This window comes from Atractosteus spatula, chromosome 9 (assembly GCF_055471065.1).
Source record: "Atractosteus spatula isolate fAtrSpa1 chromosome 9, fAtrSpa1.hap1, whole genome shotgun sequence".
Taxonomy (NCBI): Eukaryota; Metazoa; Chordata; class Actinopteri; order Semionotiformes; family Lepisosteidae; genus Atractosteus; species Atractosteus spatula.
Window position 1 is genome coordinate 8,626,018 of NC_142714.1, and position 22,235 is coordinate 8,648,252.

General features: G+C 45.2%; 1 protein-coding gene across 2 annotated transcripts in view; it reads right to left on the reverse strand.

Moving 5' to 3' along the window:
- The window catches only part of LOC148828080 (echinoderm microtubule-associated protein-like 5), a 68,447-nt gene that overhangs the window by 3,380 nt on the left and 42,832 nt on the right, over positions 1-22,235 (reverse strand). Inside the window, exons 16-40 of one of the 2 annotated variants that reach the window (XM_088925916.1) lie at positions 21,126-21,219; positions 19,343-19,443; positions 18,892-19,085; positions 18,533-18,644; positions 17,940-18,067; positions 16,780-16,921; positions 16,258-16,410; positions 14,824-14,955; positions 14,525-14,613; positions 13,532-13,708; positions 13,038-13,239; positions 12,379-12,505; positions 12,018-12,032; positions 11,209-11,217; positions 9,021-9,099; positions 7,963-8,092; positions 7,215-7,313; positions 6,741-6,761; positions 4,959-5,132; positions 4,034-4,242; positions 3,153-3,310; positions 2,756-2,870; positions 1,886-2,074; positions 1,374-1,546; positions 237-399 (exon numbers count right to left, since the gene is read on the reverse strand). In XM_088925916.1, coding sequence (XP_088782042.1) covers positions 237-399; positions 1,374-1,546; positions 1,886-2,074; positions 2,756-2,870; positions 3,153-3,310; positions 4,034-4,242; positions 4,959-5,132; positions 6,741-6,761; positions 7,215-7,313; positions 7,963-8,092; positions 9,021-9,099; positions 11,209-11,217; positions 12,018-12,032; positions 12,379-12,505; positions 13,038-13,239; positions 13,532-13,708; positions 14,525-14,613; positions 14,824-14,955; positions 16,258-16,410; positions 16,780-16,921; positions 17,940-18,067; positions 18,533-18,644; positions 18,892-19,085; positions 19,343-19,443; positions 21,126-21,219 — 3,185 coding nt within the window. The remainder of the gene's footprint in view (positions 1-236; positions 400-1,373; positions 1,547-1,885; positions 2,075-2,755; positions 2,871-3,152; positions 3,311-4,033; positions 4,243-4,958; positions 5,133-6,740; positions 6,762-7,214; positions 7,314-7,962; positions 8,093-9,020; positions 9,100-11,208; positions 11,218-12,017; positions 12,033-12,378; positions 12,506-13,037; positions 13,240-13,531; positions 13,709-14,524; positions 14,614-14,823; positions 14,956-16,257; positions 16,411-16,779; positions 16,922-17,939; positions 18,068-18,532; positions 18,645-18,891; positions 19,086-19,342; positions 19,444-21,125; positions 21,220-22,235) is intronic. The other variant, XM_088925915.1, reaches the window with a different exon arrangement.

The window sequence follows — 22,235 nt, forward strand, 5'->3', positions numbered from 1 at the left end:
ACAGGCACATGAAGGTGCCCACTGCATGGTTTAATCCTATACCTGAAAGGGAAGGAAGCGTTCGCTCTGGTTTAGATATGTAGCCAGGTTTCTAAAACGCTGTGCAATCCTCGCTTTAGATTTAGAAATGGCTGAGGTTTAGTTTAAGCAGAATATAGGAAAGGAGATGGTTTTCCACCCAGCAAGTTTAACTGCACAGATAATTAGCCTAAACGAAGGCGGCCCGCACGCTGCACCTGAATAAAGTTGCTGTCGGCGGAGAAATCCATCTGCATGACGAAGCTGGGGATGTCTCTGCAGCAGTTGACCCTGTTGAGAGCCGGCCCCAGAGTCAGGTCGTAGAAATCCACAGCGCTCTCACTGGAGCCCACAGCGAGGTAGCGAGAGTCGGGACTGAACCTAGAGAGACAGCGATTATAACATAACATCACTTCATTAGCCCTGTACAATTTCTTGCATTAGCAATTCGTCTTTTCGCATACCCCAGCTTGCTCTCCATGAGACACACAGACAGGGAGAGAGAAGCCTGAGGTCAGAGCGCAGGGTCAGCCATTGTACAGCGCCCCTGGAGCAGCTGGGGTGAAGGGCCTTGCTCAGGGGCCCAACAGAGTAGGATTCCTCTGCCGGCTGAGGGATTTGAACCAGTAGTTTGATTACCAGGGTCAGTTCACCGAAAACAGGCAAACCCGACAGCTGCTGTGCTACTGTGTGCTGTACACAAAGTAGTATTCTCACAGGAAGTGACACTGAAATATAAACCAGAGGACACCGCTTGGAGCTGCATTTTAAAAAGGTTGTGGGGGAGAGTCTCTTGATGCCCAGGCTTTCTTCAAGAAACAGCTGAACAAGGACCATGGCTATACTGGCTACTAACAGCCAAACGAGCTCGAAAGCCCCCCGAGAGAGTAGTGCAAATCAGAATCCAAATGTACACTAAACTCTTTGTATCTTCTCTTGTAACTTGTATGTTTTTACAAGCACACAGAACACACATCAGAGGGGCTTCCCAATTAAAATTGTTTCTATAGTGCTTTTCATCCCAGAGCACTTTAAAGCACAGAAGTGTTTTTTCCATTTAAAATACAGCTTTTAGGGGGGCAGTCAGTTCAAGCCCAAAGTCAGAGTTTAACACCCCTGCTCTTTGGAAGAGTACCATGGGATCTGTAATGGCCATGTAGTCGGGACCTCAGTTTAAAACCAGGACAGCACCTCTCAGCAACAGTGTCCCTGGTCACCATAATGGGAAGCAGGTTTGGAAATTCAAATCCAGAGGGGAGAGCGCCACCTACAGGCCCCTCCAACACCACTTACAGTGGAAGACTGCCATTGCCACTCGTTCTTTGGACGGTGTGATTTTTCCTCCAGTTTCTCACCGTATGTCTTGGATGGCGGACCTGCGGTCTCTTTTCTTGCCCCAGATCTTCAGCGAGGTCACGAGCAGGATAATGAACTCCCCGTTCTTCATGCCAATGGCCACCATGTCCCCTTCGGGGCTGTAGCTGACAGTGCGGGCCGCGTGGCCCAGGTTCACTTTGTTGAGCATCTTCTGTGTTGGCAAGGTACACAGAATGCAGAACAATCCGTCACTCATGTCCCATCGGAGCTCGACGAGAACTCCACTAACACTCAACAGAGCGAATCCTCCTCTAAGGAGAACGCCTTTAAAGTCCCATAGTATCTGCTTACAGACTGGACCTTGTCATGTTTTCAACATGCAATTTCTCAGGTTTCCTAGATCCGTTAGCTATAAAACAAGTGTTATTCTCCTCCACCTCTAACGATACTAATTCACATATTATATAAAACAGTTTTTACTTCAAGAACCGGACCCAGGCGCGCTGCTTTCCCGTTCTTCACCTCACGCCTCAGGTGACCCCTGGCTCACCTTTTCGGGAATGTCCCAGAGCCGCACGGTGCCGTCCTCGGCCGCAGACAGGAAGACGTCCCGCGTGGGGTGGGTCCCTAGGCCCCAGATGGGCCCGTCCATGTGCCCATTGACGAGGATGTTGCACACCGCATTCTTCTCCCCGACTTCGATGATCTCTGCATTTCTGGTGCCGACCAAGATTTTGCCCTAAAATCATAACACGTTAAACATTAATGGTATTCTTCCAGCTGGCAGCAGGGACATGTTTAACACGATGTAGAAACCCTTTGATTATGGCCTGGTGAAACAGAAACTGTTCATGCTGGTATTTTAGTGTCCCTCTCTCACTGCACAAGTTTGCCTTCTCAGGAAGCTCTCTCAGGACTGTCTGTTCCGTGTTTCACAAACGCAAACAGAAGCAGACTGCTTATCATGCAGTGAGCCGGACAGCCTGTGAAAGACACCTTCCTCAGTCGGATTGTCGAGTTTCACTTGGATCAAGGGGACAGAAGGAAACGGGTGGTACAGTGGCGCCGGGGTCCCGAATTCAACTCCCTGGCTTGCTGTCTGCGTGGAGTTTGGATGTCTTCCCCTTGTTCGCCTGGGTTTCCTCCAGGTGCTCAGTTTAAAGACGTGCTGGTGGGTATTCCGGCTTCTGGGAAAACTGGTCCTTGTGTGTGTGTGTGCGTGTGCGTCTGTGTGTGTATACCCTGCGATGGGCCGGCATGCCGTCCAGGATGTATCCTGCCTTGGGCCCCTGCTTGCTGGGACAGGCTCCGGCTCCCCTGCGGCCCCGAACTGGATGAAGTGGTAAGAAGACGGATGGACGGATGGACGGGAGGGTGGGCGGAAGGAAGCTGGTTTCTGGAGGAAGCGGTCAGGCCTCACCTTGCCCCTGCACACGGAGCGCACGCAGTCGATGATCTGGCCGGTCTCCAGTCGGAAAGCCCGGCATCGCTTTAACTCCTGGTCCCAAAGCTTCAGGGCCCCCCCTTCCTTTGACCTGCAAGAAGCATTGTCCACATTTCCTTACATTTCCAAATCCCCTTTCACTCTTTTATTAACTGTCAGGCGTAAATACATGAAGCTGGGTGGGTAGAAGCATACAGGATCTAAATGCCTTTACCAAACAATAAAAATATTCTGTTTTTATATCATATTAGGACTTGTATTATTTTTACAAAATTAAGTAGGAATTTGCCCTACTTGTAATACCTTCATACAGGCTGCATGCTATCACAGCGCCAGAGACCTCAGAGCGGGGAAGCTGGCATCAGGTACTTACGGTCTTTCCTTGCCCCCTGTGACTATCAGCCCGTCTCTCAGCGTGGTGTACATGGTGAAGACTGGGCCTGTGTGGGCTTTGGCCACGATTCGAACTAGAATGTGCTCCTTCCAAACACACACATCCCCACTTATGGTACCTGTAAATGTCAAGTTATTCTGAAAAGAAAACAAACCTGCACTAATCTAGTGACCTAAGGAAAAAAAAAACATTGCAAACAACAGTTCATCCATCATGCTGGAAAGAAAAACAAACATTCAGGTGTGCTACAGAAGACAGATCTCATGGAAGTATGTGACAGCCCTTTCATTTCATAAAACATGGCTAAGCATTTACATGAAGCATCATCCTGAGGCATTGGAAATTTAACATACGCTCTAAATTAGACTCCAGCTCAGCTGATCCTAAGTGTGTGGTTCACGAATTTGTCTTTCCTCAACATGAATTCCAGTCAGCTTTCTCCAGTCTCCTCACGCTCAAAGGAGCAGAGCTGAATAAATGAGATGGAGATTAATGCCTTTTATGTTTTTGCTATTAAATGACATCTGGATTCACTCCGCGGTGAAGCACCCAGAGCCACTTGAAAGTGAGCAGTGAGCCCCAGTGAAACCCAACTGGTCAGTTCAGTGATATTTCTGGAGATAAATGGTGCCCCTTTACAATAAATTAGACTTATTTTGTAACCAGAATATCTCATTTATGAAGCGTTTAAAATTGAGAGCTCACACAGAAGACTCCCTTTGATTGTTTTTAAAAATCCTTCTACAACTTAATTTTGAGGGACACAGGAGAAGGACATTTTCCAGCAATGAGGCACAGAAATATAGTCCGTGTTGGCGATGTTGGTGACTGTGAAAGGAAACCAAAAGTGCTGAACTTACAGCTCCAAACGCCACGGAGAGCATGGTCTGCATCCTGGCCTCTTCGATGGAGCTGAGCACGCCCTTCTTGCTGAGCAGCGCACGCCCAGCCAGCGTCCAGAAGCGCACGTGCTTAATCCCCACTGACACAAACTGGGTGTCCGAGTCCGGCCTGAACTCCGCCACAAAGATGCGCTGGGTGTGGCCCGCTCGGCTGGCGACCCTGGCACCTGCGGGACACAGACAGACCGCCCGTGAGCTCCACGCGGGCAGCCGGGCCCCCGCCCCGTGCGATCCTCACGCCACCGGAAATGTTTCTGAATGTGTCGGGGCTCAGGCATGGCTTTGCTGGCTTTCTGTGCCCAGCAGTTGGAAGGCACTCTCAAACCTCTGCATTTCAGGCAGCCTTCTCGGCCGCACGGCACGGGTCAAGCCTCCCGCAGTCTGTCCAGTAGAGCTGTGGCCCCAGGCTCTTCTGCACACACTATTGCAGCGCACATCCTTCACAGCTGATGGCAGTGCCTCCGACAATGCACCTCTGCACTACGCACTTTGTGCATGGTCTACCATGTTTTTTTTCCCAGTACTACATATTTATTGTTCTCTACAATATATTAATTGTTCTGGTTGTTACCATTTATTATGACGTCATGTAACGTCCACCTTGTGTGCTGTTGTCTGTTGTCCTGTGTACTGTATGTCCTGAGAGATCAGCGCAATGTACAGGTACATATGGCAATGGACTCCCCTGCTCTAGCCTGAGAGTCATGGCAGGCCTGCGGAAACTGCAGTTTGGTCCCGTCTGACACTGGGCTCGCCTGCCTTTCCGGTACGGTTTTACTGATCGCTCACGGGCCACACCAGCGGCTCCAGAGCATCGCTAGACCACCGCAGACGCACAGCCAACGACGGCAGCTGAGGAGAGCGCAGCGAAAGGGCCACTTACCTTCCTGCCACTTCCAGATTGTGACGGTGTGCTCCGGGTCGAGCCCGGCGGACAGCAGCAGCTTCCCGGTGGCGCTGAAGCTGACGGAGCAGACGCCCCTGGAGTGGAAGCAGCGCAGCACTGACAGAGTCTGCTTGTTCATGGCGTCCCACACGTGGATGGAGGGAGAGGTTGCTGAGGAGAGGAAGCAGAGCCCCACAGTGAGTCAGCCTGTGTCTTTCCGACGCTGCTTATCCCCCGACTGCATGGTGATGAGCAGAATTTAACAGCCAAGACGCAGAGCCCAATCACAGTGAAAGAGCGATGGAGAGCCCGTGTGGTCAGACCGAGGGAAAACGACCAGAATGCCTTGGGGCAAACGGCTTCCTCTCGTTCGTCACCTTTATTAGATTCAGAAACATTTTACTGGGATAAACTTTCTTACGGACCTTTACAACAAGCGAATATTTTACCCCTAAATTGTTCCAGATTTAAAGCTTGCCTGCTGGTGCGCTATTCTTGATTTTTGTATAATCCTCCCATCCGCAAGGGAATAAGGCAGATGGAGGCCTTGTGTATTTTACCACTCATCTGTCAAAATGTCCCTTCACATCTCCTTCCTCTTGCAGTTATCCAGTTAGCATTTTTTAGATTAGCAGCAACCGTCTGTGACGTGACACATCCTTGTTTCAATGAAAGGAGTGTCAGTAAAAACAAATAGCCAGCAGCTCTATCACCCTGCAACTCCCAGCTGGCAGCCCACTGGAGCTCAGCAGCTGTGAGGCTGGCCAGTACCTGGAGCGGGGACCTCCTGGGAAAGCTAAGGCTGCTGCTGGAAAAGGCGTTAATGGGGCCAGTAGTGAGCTCTCAGTATTAGTGGGGCATTAGGTGTAGTATATACAGTATTGTACAGTATAGCTGGGGAAACTCTACTGTAAAATGTTGCCATCCTTCGCATGACACATAAAACTGAGATCCCGACTCTCTTAAAAATCCTAGGGTGTTTCTCAAAAACAGTAGGGTTGTTACCCCGATGTCCTGGCCAAATTTCACCCTGGCCTCTACCTCCTAATAATGACAATCTATGAACTGGATTCATTTATTCAGTGTTTTCCTTCCCACTGACAGCTGGTGTGTGGTGAGCGTACTGGCGCACTTCGGCTGCCCTTCTGTCTTCCAGATGGGACCTACACATTGGTGGTGGTGTAGGGGAGTCCCCATTTCCCATAAAGCACTATATAAATGTTAGGATTATTTATTTAAAACCTGAAAACCAAACCCAGTAATAGAAATGCTGTACTGTGCTTGAAAGACTTTTGCATGGCGTCTTTACTCCACTAGGTGGCAGTAGTTTGCAACAAAGTAAGGGAGCAAGAAAAAACCATTACCTAGGTACAGTATGTTGCCAAAACTAAATCTATTATCATTTTGTATTGTGGCAAAGCGCTATATGAAAATAAACTACCAGAAGTTGCATTCTGTTGTTGTGTAATGAGGAGTTTGCAGTGTTTACAGCTCTAGTCCACGTTCTGGGTTCAAGCGCTGGGTAGGTCAAGACTATTTGTACTCTTAAGCAAGTGAACTCGTTTGTATTGCATCAGTAAAAGTTCCAGCTGTGTAGAAATGTAAGCTGCTTTGAATGAAAGCATCAGCCAACTTAACTAAATTAACAAATCAAACAAAATATCAGGTTTCACACAGGCGGAGAATGCATTAATTCGTGTCAAGGAAATTAAATGCATTCAATTTTCATTAGCAAAATGGCTAAGCTTATATATAATTAGAAATTTAACAACACAGTACCTGACATGTCTGCAGAGTCACCTAAAATTTAAAAATAAAATTGGTTAACATACAATAAAATCTAAAATTAACTAAATTTCGCTACACATAGAAGGCTTGTCAAGTCTAAAGTACTTGTGTGGAAAGCAGATCATGTGTTTATTACTCATTTTTTATGTTTTTGTGGTTTTGTGCAAATATTTAGTGTATAAAATGCAATACTGCAATCTAGTTCAAGACCAAGCAAAAGTTAAAGGATGCAAGATTTGCAAAAAGGGAGAGAGAAAACATCTAGCTGTTAAATATGTCTAAGAGAATTGAAGCACAGACACTACTGTATATCACACTTTAATACTGTAGATCCACTGGTAACTCCTGATGTGTTTCATGCTTCAAAGTACCCACAGGGAACTATGCAAAATGTTAGATTTTCTATAATGCTTACAGCATAGGTGCAAGTAAATGTGATTTATTGTTAATTTTTCACAAACATACCTACTTGGCCTGTTGCCACCACGTTTGGGAATTTGGGGTGCTGGTTAATGGTCAGGCACAGAATGTCATCTGTATGCTCCATGTAAAAACTCTGACAAGCTGTGATCAAACATACAAAAGCACCAAATCAAGCAAAAGAACAAAATACTTTAAAGTGCAGATTAATTATAATGTGCAACAATCATGATTTCCAACAAGAAATTCTTTCCTAAAACAACAATCCGTCCTGTTTTGAACTGCTGCTTCTGATTCTGGGTCGCAGGGGAGGGGACAGCAAAGCCTATCCCTGCAAGCCACAGGCTCAAGCAGAAACAGAACAATTCAGCGTTATAGTTACGCTAAAGGTATTTTTGTTGTTGTTTTAATTTACAATTCTGTAACAGAATTCAACATGCAAAGGATGTTCTGAAATAGACTTCGAACCTGAACCGGTGAAATTAGATATCCTTTTTTTTTGCTACACAAGTCAGCACATCTCCTCTCAAACGACTAGCAAATTTCAATAGGAAGAAATAACCTCACTCATCCAAGCAGAAAATGCTGACAAGCGTCATCTTAACCGAGGTAAATAAAAACAAAATTGGGTGTATGTTTCATTCAGACTTGGATGTAAAAGAGGAACCGATTCCAGTAGCTCACAGCAAGCTTCCACTGTGTGAAAGGAAGAAGCCTCCGGCAATGAGAAGCTTCCATCGAGCCTCAGGGGTTATACAGTACAGACGTAATAAACTGCAGGCCACTTCCTCACCTGTAGTCAGACTGAGAACAATCCCCACCGAGGCCGTGTGATATATGATGTCGGCTCCTTCGTTTAAATAGTGGACATTGTTCCTGCAGTCGTTGCCTCTGTAGCCGAACACCAGCTCCAGCACCAGGTCCTGCGAGGGGGAGGACAGAGGCTACTGAGAGACGGCCGGAAATCCGGGCCAGACCTGCTGCCGGCTTCCAGACTTCCTCGCCATTTCCCCAGTCCCCAGACGAGAAGCACCATTTCCACTCCGGGACACGACGTTGCTTCTCAAAGCAAGGGTATATTGGTTATTGTAGGTTTATTTTTTTCCCAGGAAGAGTTCTTTTTAGTAGATGCACAATCCTTTCACTGTTGTGACGGCCAGCAGCCATATCACCCTGCAACTGACAACTGGAAACCCACTGAAGCTCAGCAGGTGTGAGCCTGGTCAGTGCCTGGATGGGAGACCCCCCGGGAAAAACTAAGGTTGTTGCTGGAAGAGGTGTTAGTGCGGTCAGTAGTGGGCGATAACCTTGCGCTCTGTGGGTCTTAATGGCCCAATATAGCTATAGGGTTGCTATACTGTAAAAAGGTGCCATTCGGATGAGATGCAAAACTGAGGTCCTGACTCTCTGTAGTCATTAAAAATCCCAGGGTGTTTCTCAAAAAGAGTAGGGGTGTTACCCTGATGTCCTGGCCAAACATCCCATTGGCCTTTACCAATCATAATAATAATCCCCATCTATGAACCGGCTTCTTCACCCTGCTCTCCTCCCCACTGAGAGCTGGTGTGTGGTGACTGTACTGGTGCACTATGGCTGCCGTCGCATCATCCAGGTGGGGCTGCACACTGGTGGTAATAATTATACTTCCTGACACTTATATGGCGCTTTTCTGGACACTCCACTCAAAGCACTTTACAGGCTGCACTATATAAGTGTAAGGAATTATTATTAATTATTCTAGTGAATACCAAGAAGCAAGATAGAAAAATCAACACTAAGCTTCCAGTCTGGAGCACATTCTGGGTGTCTGCCACGTGTCCAGTAAGCACGGGTTCGGACGGCTTCACTCACCTCGATGGGGCGCTTCTTCTTACCCACATTGTTGGTCTGCAGCTTCTCAGGTTGCGGCAACGCCCTACTTACAGGGGGTCTGAAACAGAGAACTGTGAATAAGAAGAGCTGGTCTGTCACCCGTTCCAGACTAGAGCAGCCGAGTTCCGAGCTCTCTCTATTCAAGCACAAGCCTGTCCTTCGTCAGCAGCACAAGGAAAACGGTTGTGCTCTGGAAAGGCAGAATGAATCGCATGAGTCAATCAGAATTGCTTTCACAATGTTTTGGAATTACTGGAAGGAATCCGTTTAATAATTTACAACTTTGCATGGATGTGTATGATGCTTTTCAGTTCTTTTTCCAGTTTTTTAACATAGTAAACCTGCAGTGACAGACTGTGTCATAGTGGGTAAAGTCTTTACTGCTGCGTGTGTTCACAGCTCTAGGTGATAACAGTATTATTAATCTTTACTGTGTGCAATGCCTTTCAGGACAGGATCTTAAGGTGTTTTACAACAAAACAAGACTAAAGAAAAACCAACAGATACATGTATACTCAATTAAATTAATTTAATAGTAACAAAACAAATGAAGCAGCACATTAAACAGAATTAAAAGCTCAAGTTTAAAAGAAGTTTTAAGACAGGATCTGAAAGTGCTGAGTGATTTGCAGTATATGACCTGAGCTACAGTGAAACTGCAGTTTGGACATTGAAACCCATTAATCCATATATAATCCACATATACCGAATTATATAATGCACAGTGTTCAATCTGCCATATATAGAATTTCAATAATATAAATCATCGAGGGCCACTCTATTCAGGGCCTGTAATCAAATTGTCATATGCTCAATTCTCTAAGTTCTAAGCACAGGGTACCTTGTGCAGGCAAGCCACCGTAAAAGATAATTCAGGATTAATTGTAAACACAAATGTAAACCACAAAACCCAACCACTCTGTACGAATATTTTGATCCTAGGGCCCTGGTTGAAGTAACATAACAGCAGGCTTTAATCCAAAGTTCAGATCTTCCCCTGAGCTTTATTTAGCCCCAAAATAGCTTCAGCATGTAACTTACAAACACAAAGCTGACAAGCACAGTGCATCTGAATATCTGACCACCGTTCAAGTTCTAATGTTATAATGCAAAACTAAAAAACCCTGAATGGGGTTTTTGCTATTTTTAGCTTGCAGCAGGAACTAAAAGTCCCATCATACTTAAAATTACAATCACCTGTTCTGTAATCCTTACGGTTGTAGCCTACACAACAGAAAATAAGCAGCTACACCATTATGTTAAACTCCTATTTAAAAGCATACCTATTATATTAGGTTCAAATTAACCAGACTTTTTACAAAAGCAAATAAGTGTCCTGAAAGTCATTTGCAATCATTCCAGTGGGATTATGTGCATGAAATTGCCTGGCTGAAGCCCTGAGGACCTTTTAACTGTGACTCTGAATTAATAGTGCTTTACTCCTCAGAAAAGCTTCCATTCAGCAGGTTCACTTTTTCACAGCATCAACAATTCGAAGATCTTAGTAGCTGTAGTGCATTAATTATTCATTAAATAATGACTGAACTTTAGACAAAAAGGTAAGAGCTGTGGAATTAGAGGCTTGTTACGTTTTTATTTCTGATGTGACAGCCTATCAGGATGTGTTATCTCACGCTGCAGTGCTGCAGTTCGAGCGTCTGTGGCCCAGTCAGATCCCTCAGACTTCCCATAGTGACTACAGGATCACAATTAAGCTGTACATTGAACATTAACATGACATTAAACTGCCTCACTTTGGAAGAAGACCAGATAATGTCATTCTAACACTGAAATGAAGTTACTTCCAGTTGAATGCAGTCTTTCCAGATTTGGTTAGTTCCTCAGACCCTGTATAGCTAAAAGGCTCTGAAAGACCTATCCCCCTCACTCATCCCAGCCCCTAATGGCTGCTGCAAGCCCTGCCCAAATCCACTGAGATCCTGCCTTTCAGACGGCTTGGTAAAAAATGTGCAAAGCTGATTACTATAAGCGCAGCGGAAAGAAACAGTAGGAAAATTGTCAGGTGTAATTTTCTTGTGTGAAGGAATCAAGTTTGCTTGTTTGCCCCCACAAAAGGATGAGATCCACTGAAAACAGCCACATGTCTAATAGTTTTTTTCCTTATGGTTCTAACTGTGAAGGCAAAGGACTATGAAATTCTGCTTACCTGGACCCTCTTCCCAGCAGCAGGCAACAGAAAAGAGAGTTACATGAATACAGTGTGCTGCCTGTTTACACCACAACACAACACTTCCTTCACAGGAGACACAGAACAAAAAACAGTTACATTCTTTGGCTCAAAGCTCAAAGCTGTGCTATTAAATCAGTAGAACTACACCTAAGATCAATGTATGTAACACTAATTCTAGTGGTGCTATTACTACTGCTGGAACAGTGTCCTGCATAATGGGGAAATGTGTGTTTCTATGTACTCTTTGTATTGGACTGCTCAATTGAATATAAAATATCTCAATAATAATATGAATCATCATCATCATCGCAGGAATACCCAGTGAATGCATACTGAGTTTCATTGATCACTCAGGAAGATCGATGACTCCTTTATAATGTGCTTTTATTTCTTACCTTACTATATTACTACAGAGTTGTTGCATATCAAAATTGGCCCATGAATTAAATTGATTTTTTTCACTTTGTATTATACTTTTTTAACATGAATAAGGACAGAAAGAGGAAGAAGTCTTCTCTCAGACCTTTCTTTAGACCCTGTTATTTCTTTCATCTTAACTGATCCTCCAAGGTGCACTGAGAAATCCCATTTAGGTTACAAAAAAGCAGACTTGAGAGGTCTGTTAAATAATGTGTAATATATTGCAGTTTGCCTTTCAGGAGCCTGGAAGAAGAAAATGTTCCTTTTACTGTAATAAGTAGGAAAGTCCAAGGCAAATAAATCAGCAGTGTGATTGGTACTGTGTGCGGTTGACTTATTTACTTATTTTGTAGAAATCACCTTACCTGACTACTCCCTGCCTTCAATGGAAACAAAGGACAGCACAGCAGAAAGAAGCAAAGAGAGAAAATTACAGAAGAGCGGGAAGAAGCAGCACAGACGTTCTCTAACTGTCGATTTCGATCAAGTCAGATAAAAGGAAGAGAGAAGCCAGAGCCGAAGTGTTCTGGTGGAACATGTTTCAGTGGAAAGGAGTGGCTCACATGGAACCAAACACCTAAGCTTCAAGAATAATGTAGGAAATGCATCAGTCACCATAAAACTGGAGTTTGGAAAACTAAGACCTCTCCAAGGAACATATGGCACAGCTTAGCCCTGGACTTCTCTTCAAGGAAACCGTTTCCTGATACTAATTTCTGCAGGTACCTTTCGTCAACGGTTGGCTCCTTCTGCTGCAGATGTGGCTTGATCCCTGACATTGGTCGAAAGTTGGTCGATAAGGCCTTGATGGTGTAGTTGATTTCATTCTCCCTCGTCACATCGCTGTCGTATCCTAAGCGGGTGGCAAGAGAAACAGGGGAGTTGGAGCAGCTCCACAGCTGTCCAAGTAATAAAGAGTGAAGTCCCTGTTCAGCTCATTGTTCCTTGCAGGTAGTCTTTCAGCTGCGAGCTTTAGAGACAGAGCTCCCCCACAACCCATGCCAGTCTCACTAGTTGGCTTACACTGGTCAGAGTAGGGTTCCCACCTCTGGGAGAAAGAACCCCCTGCACAAGCATCTCATAAACCAGAATTTAATGCTTATTGAGGTCTTGGACACAGCTGCCAATAGGATCTTTGGTGTCCGAGCAATCTGAGCAAATTCAGAAGGACAAATTTAGATTCCTAGTGCATAGACTGAAACTGCAGTTTGGACATCAAAACCCTTTAATTCATATATACCTCATTATATAACACACTGTATTCCATTTGCCATATATACAATTTCAATAATATTAATCATCAAGGGCCTACTCTATTACGGAATAGTTTGTTTCTGAGAGCACGCAGCTGTTCCTCTGTCAGCTCAGCGATTCCGGACACAAACCCCCGTCGTCTTCCGATTCGATGTCCGACTCCTCGCTGTCGCCCTGCCGACTCTCCCGGTGGCCCTCCGGCTCGTGGGTCCAGATCATCAGGGAAGTGTCCCCCCCTCCCGCGGTCACCAGCAAGGCGTCGTCGTGTGTCCAGCGCACGTTGGTGACGTGCGTGCTGTGAGCGACGTACCTCTTGAACTTGGCAAACTTTCCCTGAGGGCACAACAACAGAACTGTCTTCCACGTGAAATCCAGCCACTGCTGCTATCAATGACTTACAATGTTTTGCCTTTTTTCTTTAAGAAAGTGAGAAGGAAATGAATTTGAAAAAAACGTGCCACGAGTAAACCAACCCTCCTCTCTCTGTGGCTCATAATTTCCTTCCTCTGTTGCTTTGGCCTGTTTTTCTTGTTTTTTTTGCAGTAACCTGAACGTTTTTACCTTTCAACACATCAGTTACTAGAAAGAAGAAGCCCCATTAGTGGGAAACACGGACAATTCTTACCTTTACGGGATACCTGAACAGTTTGACATAGCCAAAATCATCCCCAGTGACCAAGACCTTTCTATCGCTGGTCAGGCAGGCAGCGGTCACGTCCGTGACGTCGCTGACCACAGGCCAGATGCCCTCACACGAGGGGCCCAGAACACAGGTCCACGAGCACCAGTCGATCTTCTCCACCTGCGGAGAGGTCAGGAACACGGACGGAAGGTGGGTTAAGAGGGAATGTGTACATAAGCTGCATAAAGTCAGTTAGCTGCCAGTTAGACACCGCCTTGCCAAACAGAATGTTGGGATTACAGTTAAAAACGTAGAAATTAAATCAAGACAAGCAATGTTAAAATTGCGTGATGCACTTGTAGCACCTCATTTTGAATATTCTGTACAGCTTTGGTCGTCACATTAGAAATACTGCTGCTCTGGAGTGCAGAGTAAAGCAGCATGATACGTTCTGTAAAGAAATGCCCTGACTGCTTCCACACTGACAGGGCAGAACCCCTTGAATCCCTGTTCATCCTGAACAGTGACTGTGAGGAAAGTGACAAGGCGAAGTCAATGCTATGGACACAAGCAGAAATCACAGGGAAGTGCAGTTAAAAAAAAAAGTGAGAACAGGCAGGAACACCAACTGGTGTGGGAATAAGCTGTGCAGCCATACGGTCACACCTGACATCCTGGTTTCTTTCAGGAAAATGGCTGAACAAGAGACTCGGATCAATAAGCTCCCAGAAACCAAATGAACAAGATTAGCTTGATGTTCCTTTGACTGTGAAGTTGTGGTTTCTGCAGTTTTATGTTTAAAAGTATAATTGAGGTCCCCTTCTCTGGTAACTTCTCACATCAAAATTGACAAGATTAGACTTATCAAACCTTTTCAAAACTAGGACGCACTAATGCCAAACCACTTTTTTTCCACCACTGTCCTCAGGAGTTTTTTAAAGTAGGACAACCGCATTATCCGCAGCTGCACCCAGATTGTTCTCGGCTTGTTCCTACCTCGGATGCGGGAATCGTCTGCTTTTTGCCACGGGGGGCTTCAAAGAATAACTGTTCTTTAGCACCACTGTTTACTTGCAAAAGCTTCCCTGTTAAAATAAAAAAAAAAAATGAACAGACAAAGCACATTCTGGGATGATTAGTTCCAGGTACGCCGCCTTCTTGTTTTGGAGAGAATGTCTCCAGCAATAGATTCAGTTTAAAATACGTGTAAAAAACAAATTCCTCGGGAAAAAGAAACTGGAGTCTCGCGCGCGTCCCCCTGCTGTAGGGTAGGGACGGACCGTTCAGTCACACACCTCTCTTGTCCCAGTCCAGATGAGTGATGTAGCTCACCGCCCCTTTGCAGACTCCCACCCTCTTGCTGCTCATGACGTTGTAGATGTCGATGAAGCTGTCGCAGGACGCCACAGCCAGGTACTTCCCGGCACCTGACGAAACACAAGCGCCTCCTTCCCTCAGGCATTCCGACAGTACGATCCCAGCGGAGCGGCGGGGCCGCGAATGTGCAAAAACAACACGCAATGTCCTTCATGGAAGTTTTTATCTGGCTGCTTCTTTGTGTAACAACTACAGGTTAATATACACAATATAACAACATGTAGATAAGATAAGATTACTTTATTGGCCATTTGTCTTTTCGCATACCCGAGCTTGCTCTCCATGAGACACACACACAAGGAGAGAAGCTGGGGGTCAGAGCGCAGGGTCAGCCATTGTACAGCGCCCCTGGAGCAGTTGGGGTGAAGGGCCTTGCTCAGGGGCCCAACGGAGTAGGATTCCTCTGCCGGCCGTGGGATACGAACCGGCAACCTTACAGCCACAGGCGCAGATCCTTAGCCACAGAGCCACCACACCGCCTGAATGTTATAGATGTATAACTCTTTCCCACCATTTGTGCAATTACAGGCACATGATTATTTGTAACAGTTCCTAACAAGATATCATTTCAGTTGAAGGCTAAGAGCAGAGCTCCGGGTAGGGAGAAGTCAGGTGGAAATGATGGATAAACACCATTAAGGACTTGAGAGTTCACAACGACTTTGTGTAAGTGCCGCTCACTAACAGTGGTCCTGGTTATGTTCAAGTGAAATGTTACTTTGCTGTGTGGCTGTTTCATTGTGTTGTGGAGTCTTTATGAGGGAGTATTGACAGTGTATGTTAGTCACATTCAAAAAACAAACTGACAAATATTTACCTGCTGCAAACCTGTGAAATCTACAGTAGTTACAGAGGTCTAAATTAGCAGCTAAGTGGGAGCTTTGCTGATCCACATACGTGATGACTATTTATAAAGGTCAAGGAAGTAAAGCTTAAATCAGTCTTTGAAATATCGCATGACGGTCAGCAGAGAAATAAGTTTCAGGAGTCACTGCTTTGATTTAGTGTAGCAAGACGAATAGGATTGCTGCGTATTTGAGGAGAGCCTTCTGGTTTGCTTTGCTCCACAAGGAAGAAGATTTAGCCTCAGGGGTCTTCCCTTCCCTTACTGCAATCTTTAACACCCCCACCCCACCCCTATCTTCATTTCACCATCAGTCACCATTAAACCCACTTAATATTCAGAAAACCTGGAAACTCCGGAAAGGAAAAAAAAAAGTAGAGGGAAGGCTATACTTGTAGCCGGTTGTAATATTTTTGAGGGTGCTGACCCGCTGAACTGTACAGCACGCACACGCTGCTCGTGATGGGCCCTGCGCAGCTCCAGACCCGCTCATTCTGCTCCCCCTCACCTGGCGAGAACCGGATCTCGGAAAGGACGTCCCTCCTGTGGTGGAAGGAGACCAGGTCCTCCAGCGTGTCGGCGTTGACGATGATGAAGCTGCCGTCGTTGAGCCCCACAGCCAGGGCCTTGCCATCGGGAGAGAAGCAGCAGCAGCGCCCCCCTGGGAAAGACACAGGACACTCCTCCGGTTACCCTCTCAAGGAACCGGGGAGCCGCACGGTCCCGGCCGCTGCATTTACCTGCACCGTCAAGACCAGGCCCACGTGCCGCCATTACAGGGGAGCTGCAGCAGGAGGCACGAGACTGAATGACGTGAAACGAGGAAGCAGGGATTCGCAGAGGACTCCATTACTGTCCTCCTGGAGGAGGGGAGGCAGCCGCTCCAGGTTTTTAGCGCTTTTGAATGACAAACCCCATGTGTTCGTCTCCGCTTGCTGAGCGCTCCACGTGGTGCTGAAGAACTGTGGACACTTCAGGCAAGGCCTCGAACGAGACGTTGCTCAGATTCCTTGAAAGACACTCGGTTTACCTTTCTTGAGCTTCCGTACGGCCAGCATGCAGTGGCTCGGAGAGAGGTCCCATATCCGCAGGGTCTTGTCGTCGCTCACGGTGGCGCAGAGAGGTAGGTGGGGGTGAGTGGCCAGGCCCCACACTTCCCCCTCCATGTGGCCCTGTTGGATGATGTCGGCAGAGACAGGGGGCCCATGAGCAGGTGGGATATACACGGTCTCTCAGGGGGCCAAGTTGTAAAATGACCACACGCGGGCTTATTTCAATCAAGAAACTCGTCGCCAGAATACTAATGAGTCTCTCATAGTTGCTTCTGACCACCAGTCAAGTCATTTAAGTAGTCTTTAGTGCATTCAAATCAGGCCTGAGCAAGGAAATCCTTTGCAGATGAGTCACTCCTGATTTGGAACACTGACCTTAGTGCCCTTTCAAAAAATATGGATAAAACTGCAGCAGCAGGCTGGAAGTACTGTATTTAGTTTCTTAGGCACTAGGTGAGTCCAATATTTATGAAAACAGCTGCACAAAATTTTAAAAATATATTTTTGTAAAAAAAATAAGGATGCTTAAATGTATACAAATTCTAGCACACATTTGTTCCACATTTTCAACTGCGGTCTGCTTCATTAAAACTTACTCAGATGCTGGAATTAAGCATACAATCATACTGGTTTACCTTATGGAAAAGTGGGTTACTTGCCCTAAAGCATTTGAAGGGGCAATTAATTACCCAAGCAGGGGGCAATAACAGGCCAAGGACATTCCAGGACAGGAAGAGGGTAGTGCTCTACTTTCTGTTGAGAGGGTCTGTTGGATTACAGCACAGAAACCCTCCCATTATCAGACCAAGAGCTGGCTCCTTATTCTGTCCCCTCCAGGCATTATTTCACCGGAATGCGGTAAATCTACAGATCTAACTGTCCAAGCTTTGCTAGCTTGTGTATGATCTGAGACTTCTGGTATAAACCAAAGCTGTCCTAGAAGCATATCAGCCTGGCCTGATCTGAAGCCCTTTTATTAGTGGAGTGCCACAATGTTTCCAGTAGTAAGCTACGTTGGGCTTAGCAATCAAGCTGGACTTAGACTGGAATGATAACTGCCTCCTTCAGCTAAAAGATGCCCCAGATGATGCACATGAGGAAAAAAAGAAAATATCTCCGAACGAATCCTCGTCTTCACCTGAACGAGCAGTGTTATCGGTCCACTTTTGTCCACCTCCAAGATCTCCCCGTTCTTGGTGCCGACCAGTATGTGGCCATGACCCAGAGAGATGGCTCGAATGGAGGGGTTGTCTTCCAGCAGCAGACCTGAAAGCAAGCCCACCAGAGGAGAGGGTTTCCGAACAATTCCGGACTGCAGTGCTTCAAACACGAACACAAACTCTTCAGGCAGGTTTTTGGACAGGCTGGTTATTGACACTGTACTTCAGAAAAGAGTCTTTTGTGGGGTTTTTCCCCCCAATTAGATGTGTAACTTGTTGACGTGCCTTGAATTAGTTAGCAACAAGTTCAAGGTACAAATTCTTTATAATACATTACAAAATACTGGGTATAAACTATAAAGTCTACATATACAGTAGATAGTGCAGTAAATAAATATATAGTATTGCAATATATAGCTGCAATAGTTGAAATGAAATCCTAACTGGTCCTGGCATTTGCTCAGACAGATTCAAAATATGAGATTTAAAAGAATACTCCTGACTGACTTGTGCCTTCCAACTACTGCCACCGATAAATTAGTCCTATTAGGCGAACATGCACACACTGTACCTTTGGAACCCGGAGCAAGCACAGATCTCTTGATGGCATACGTCTTGAGGCATCGTTCAAAGGTGTCATCCCAGAGAGCGACAACTCCATCCTTCCCTCCTGTGACAAACCCCTGAGGGAAAGACAAGGGGCGCGGATGTTCAGAGCCAAACAGCACTTTCCCTGTTGCAGCATCTCAACACTTCAGGACCACAGGACCAGAGCCAGTAGGAGGTCTTGACCAAAAACCGTAGGTTATGCCACAATAAGGCACGAGGATTACAGGACAAGTGCAAGGGGAGAAGGTGGTGCCAGGACCTTCAGAGGTATTTAAAAAAAGAACAGTTCATTCACACCCTTGCCTAAGAGAATCTTCTTGCCTTTTCCAGTGCATGCATGCTGAACACAGGCCCATCATGAGCCTTGACGGTTTTGATGAGGTACATGTCCCTCCAGATGCAGAGGTCTCCAGTGCAGGTTCCTGAGAAGACCATCTCCTCTGTCCACCCGTACACAGCACACATCATGGTCTCCATCTTCCCCACATGGCCTTTTCTCCCTATCAGCCCCCCGCCTGCAACAAAACACAGACCCTCACCGTTCAATGCGATATTACAGCGCCCCTTTATCAAAATTAAAACTAATAACGTTTAACTTGTTCCTTTGTGGCCAATACATGCTGACATAGCTCCCCACTTTTAGATAGGCATTTTTGTTATCGGACAAATCTGACTGCATTCTTTATTGTGGATAAGTAAGAATGTGTGAACTGCTTTTCTAAAAAAAAAGATCAACTTAATCAAATACAGAGTTATGCTATTTGAGCCATACCTGCTTTGTGCCAGAATTTCATGTGCTTCACTCCAGCTGTGACAAGCTTCTCTGGCATGTATGGATTTATTTTGACGACAAAAATCTTGTCCTTGCTCCCTCTAGAAAAATAAATTAACAGTCAGATGACACTTCAAATAATGAAGCAGAGCATAATCATACAATTTTCAGATTGTTCAATGGCAAATTTGGCAAACCTATAATCTGTGCCAAAGGAATTATTCAGGTAAGAGAGATGCCAGCAGTTTTGCAGCTTAGATCCTGGGGAAAGATCCCCTCTGTAGTTATCTACAGGGCTCCTCAGTGTACCAACTCCAGCTTGCATTGTGCTTGACAAGTCTCTCTGACTAGTTTAGCACTGACCACATTAGACTACTGCCAACAGGTGTCTGTAAAATAGATTACTAAAACTTCCAGCTCCTTATGAATCGTGTTGGTTGCAGCTGTTGTACAATACAATTCACCAACAGAACACAGGAGTCTGCTATAACATAAACTTTCAGAGTTTTACTTACTTAATTGATCAATTAAATAATCCATGCATAGCTACGCTATTTAATAATCTCGCTGGTCAATGCTTTAGACTTAAAGACCACCTTCCTTTGTGAATTTTAAACTGATCTGTGACAGGATACCTAAAATCTCTCAAGCTGGGTGTGAGAGGGAAGTAGATTAAGGCAAGATGGAGATTCTTGTCAGAACTACATGACAAGTAGTTCACGTGTAGGGTGAGAGTTTAAAAACCAAGGCTAAGGCTTCCAGAGTAAGTCAATACAAGCCGTTTGTAGAATACAGATTCTCTGAGAAGGAGAGAGAGAAAGAAGAAAACGACTGACTGAGAGAATGACTGGTGGACTTTTTGTGAGTTTTTGACATGCGCATTTTGTTGCTAGTAAACTGCTTAGCTTCCCAGTTGTCCATCGAGGAAACTGAAGAAGTCTTGTTTCAAATTCAAAAAGGAGCTCAGACATTTGTTTTTTGTTTTGTAGCGTCGTTTAGTTTCTTTGCAGTTTATTTAAAGAACACACACTCTTTACCCTACAGCTGTTTTGTGTGTCTGCTTTATCAGAACCTGTCTTTAAATGTTTCTGGTTATGACAGCCCACTCCAGGCTGTGTAATACTGGCAAAAATGATATCCAATAAGGAAACACCACAAAAAAGAACAAATCCGGGCACATCCTGTCAGAGATCAGAAAGATCAGCAGAATTAATCTTTCAGCTTTTGTTATGGCAGAGTTAAGTGGAGCTGTCTTAGAAAGAATGGATTGAAAGTCAGCAGGGAGCTTCCTTTTAATCAATCACCAGCACATATGAGATACTCAATTTGCAGCTCGTGGATAAATTATGGTGTTAAACTTGGTGGTGCTCAGTGGATAATATTTCTCGCAGCATAGTAAGAGCCACTTCCACAGATAGTCATATAGGATCTAAATGTGAACGCAGCAGTTGTGAAAGATGTGTTCATTAAAAAATATTAATATTTTATTCTTTCTCACATACAATGACCCATAGTCCGTTTAAGAATGAAACGCCTTCTGTCAAGCAAAAAGACGATGGAGTTTCCAAATAGCTCAGGGTTTAGGCACACAGTGAAGGGAAAAAAATCAATTATACACCTATTACAAATGCAAATGCAATTATTGTACATTTCAAAGTCCACCAGATGATAAAACACATAAGAGAACTCCCAAACTAAAATAACTCTGGAGAACAACGAAGCTCAGCCATTAACAAAAACAATGTCGCTCACGACGATGGGGGTGAAGAGGTACATTTCCCACCTGACTGCCGAGAGCTTCTCTCCCTTCCTCCAGTCCCACAGAACAAGAGTGTGGTTGTCATCCAGCCCCACTGAAGCCAAGCGCTTGCCATCCGCTAAGGACAAACAGCCAGGTCATACAGTGAGACCAGCACTCAAAACACACCCTCCCTTTCAGCGCTCACCCAAAGGAGCACGTTCAGCTTTCTTGTTAAGGGGTCCTTACAGTACACCCCATAAAAAGCCTCCGTTTGTTTACATTCCTGTCACAACAGCCCTGTGTTGCTATGTTCCTTGTAAATGTCTAAAAAAAAGGTAATGGGAACAAAACCTATTGTTCTCCAGTGAAATTGAAACCAGTTAGCCCAGCATACTGTCAGAGCTTTTGGTTCATTGACTGTGAAGACCCCGTCAGGCGTATCTAGGCCTGGACAAGGTCGAACAGTAAACTACCAGTCATGAACGGGACACGTCCTGTGTGTGTCATGTTCGTCACTGCGCTCTTCAGGATTTCAAAACATACTTGAGCAGCTCCAGAGTCGTCTGTTAGCAGACACGCCGCACAGCTCCAGGAACATGCGAGCACAAGGCTGTACTTGTTAAATGTGAACATACTACCAACCGTAGTGAGTGTTTCAAACATGAGATTTCTGTTTCCACACACTGGGTTAAGGCAAAATTTATTTTGGCCCAAACTAAAATCTGCATTTCATGCAGCATTTCTGTGGTAATTTTTGGTCATCTTAATTAACAACAGCACTGCATTGCTTCTGTCTCTTCATTAGCTCCATCATTTGGTCATAATGTCACTATAGGCCCTCCGGATATGTTTGCCAGATAGAACGTTTAGAGCGACAAATAGTATCTTTCTTGCCTAAGAAGTAAGAATCACATTGGTGACACAAAAGAACCTACAAGAACAACTACACAACAAAGCTTCAGAATGCCCTTCTGTAAGGCACAGAAGGCCTGAATCACATCTTATAATAATCAAATGTATTTCTTTCCTTCTCACTGCAGTAAAAGCAAAGCCTGAATGTCAGGGAGATTACCAGAGAAGCATTTCTATTCTTTTAGCAGTTTCTCTTTAGCCATTATAAGCCACAAAGATAAGCAAACAGGAACGGCATTA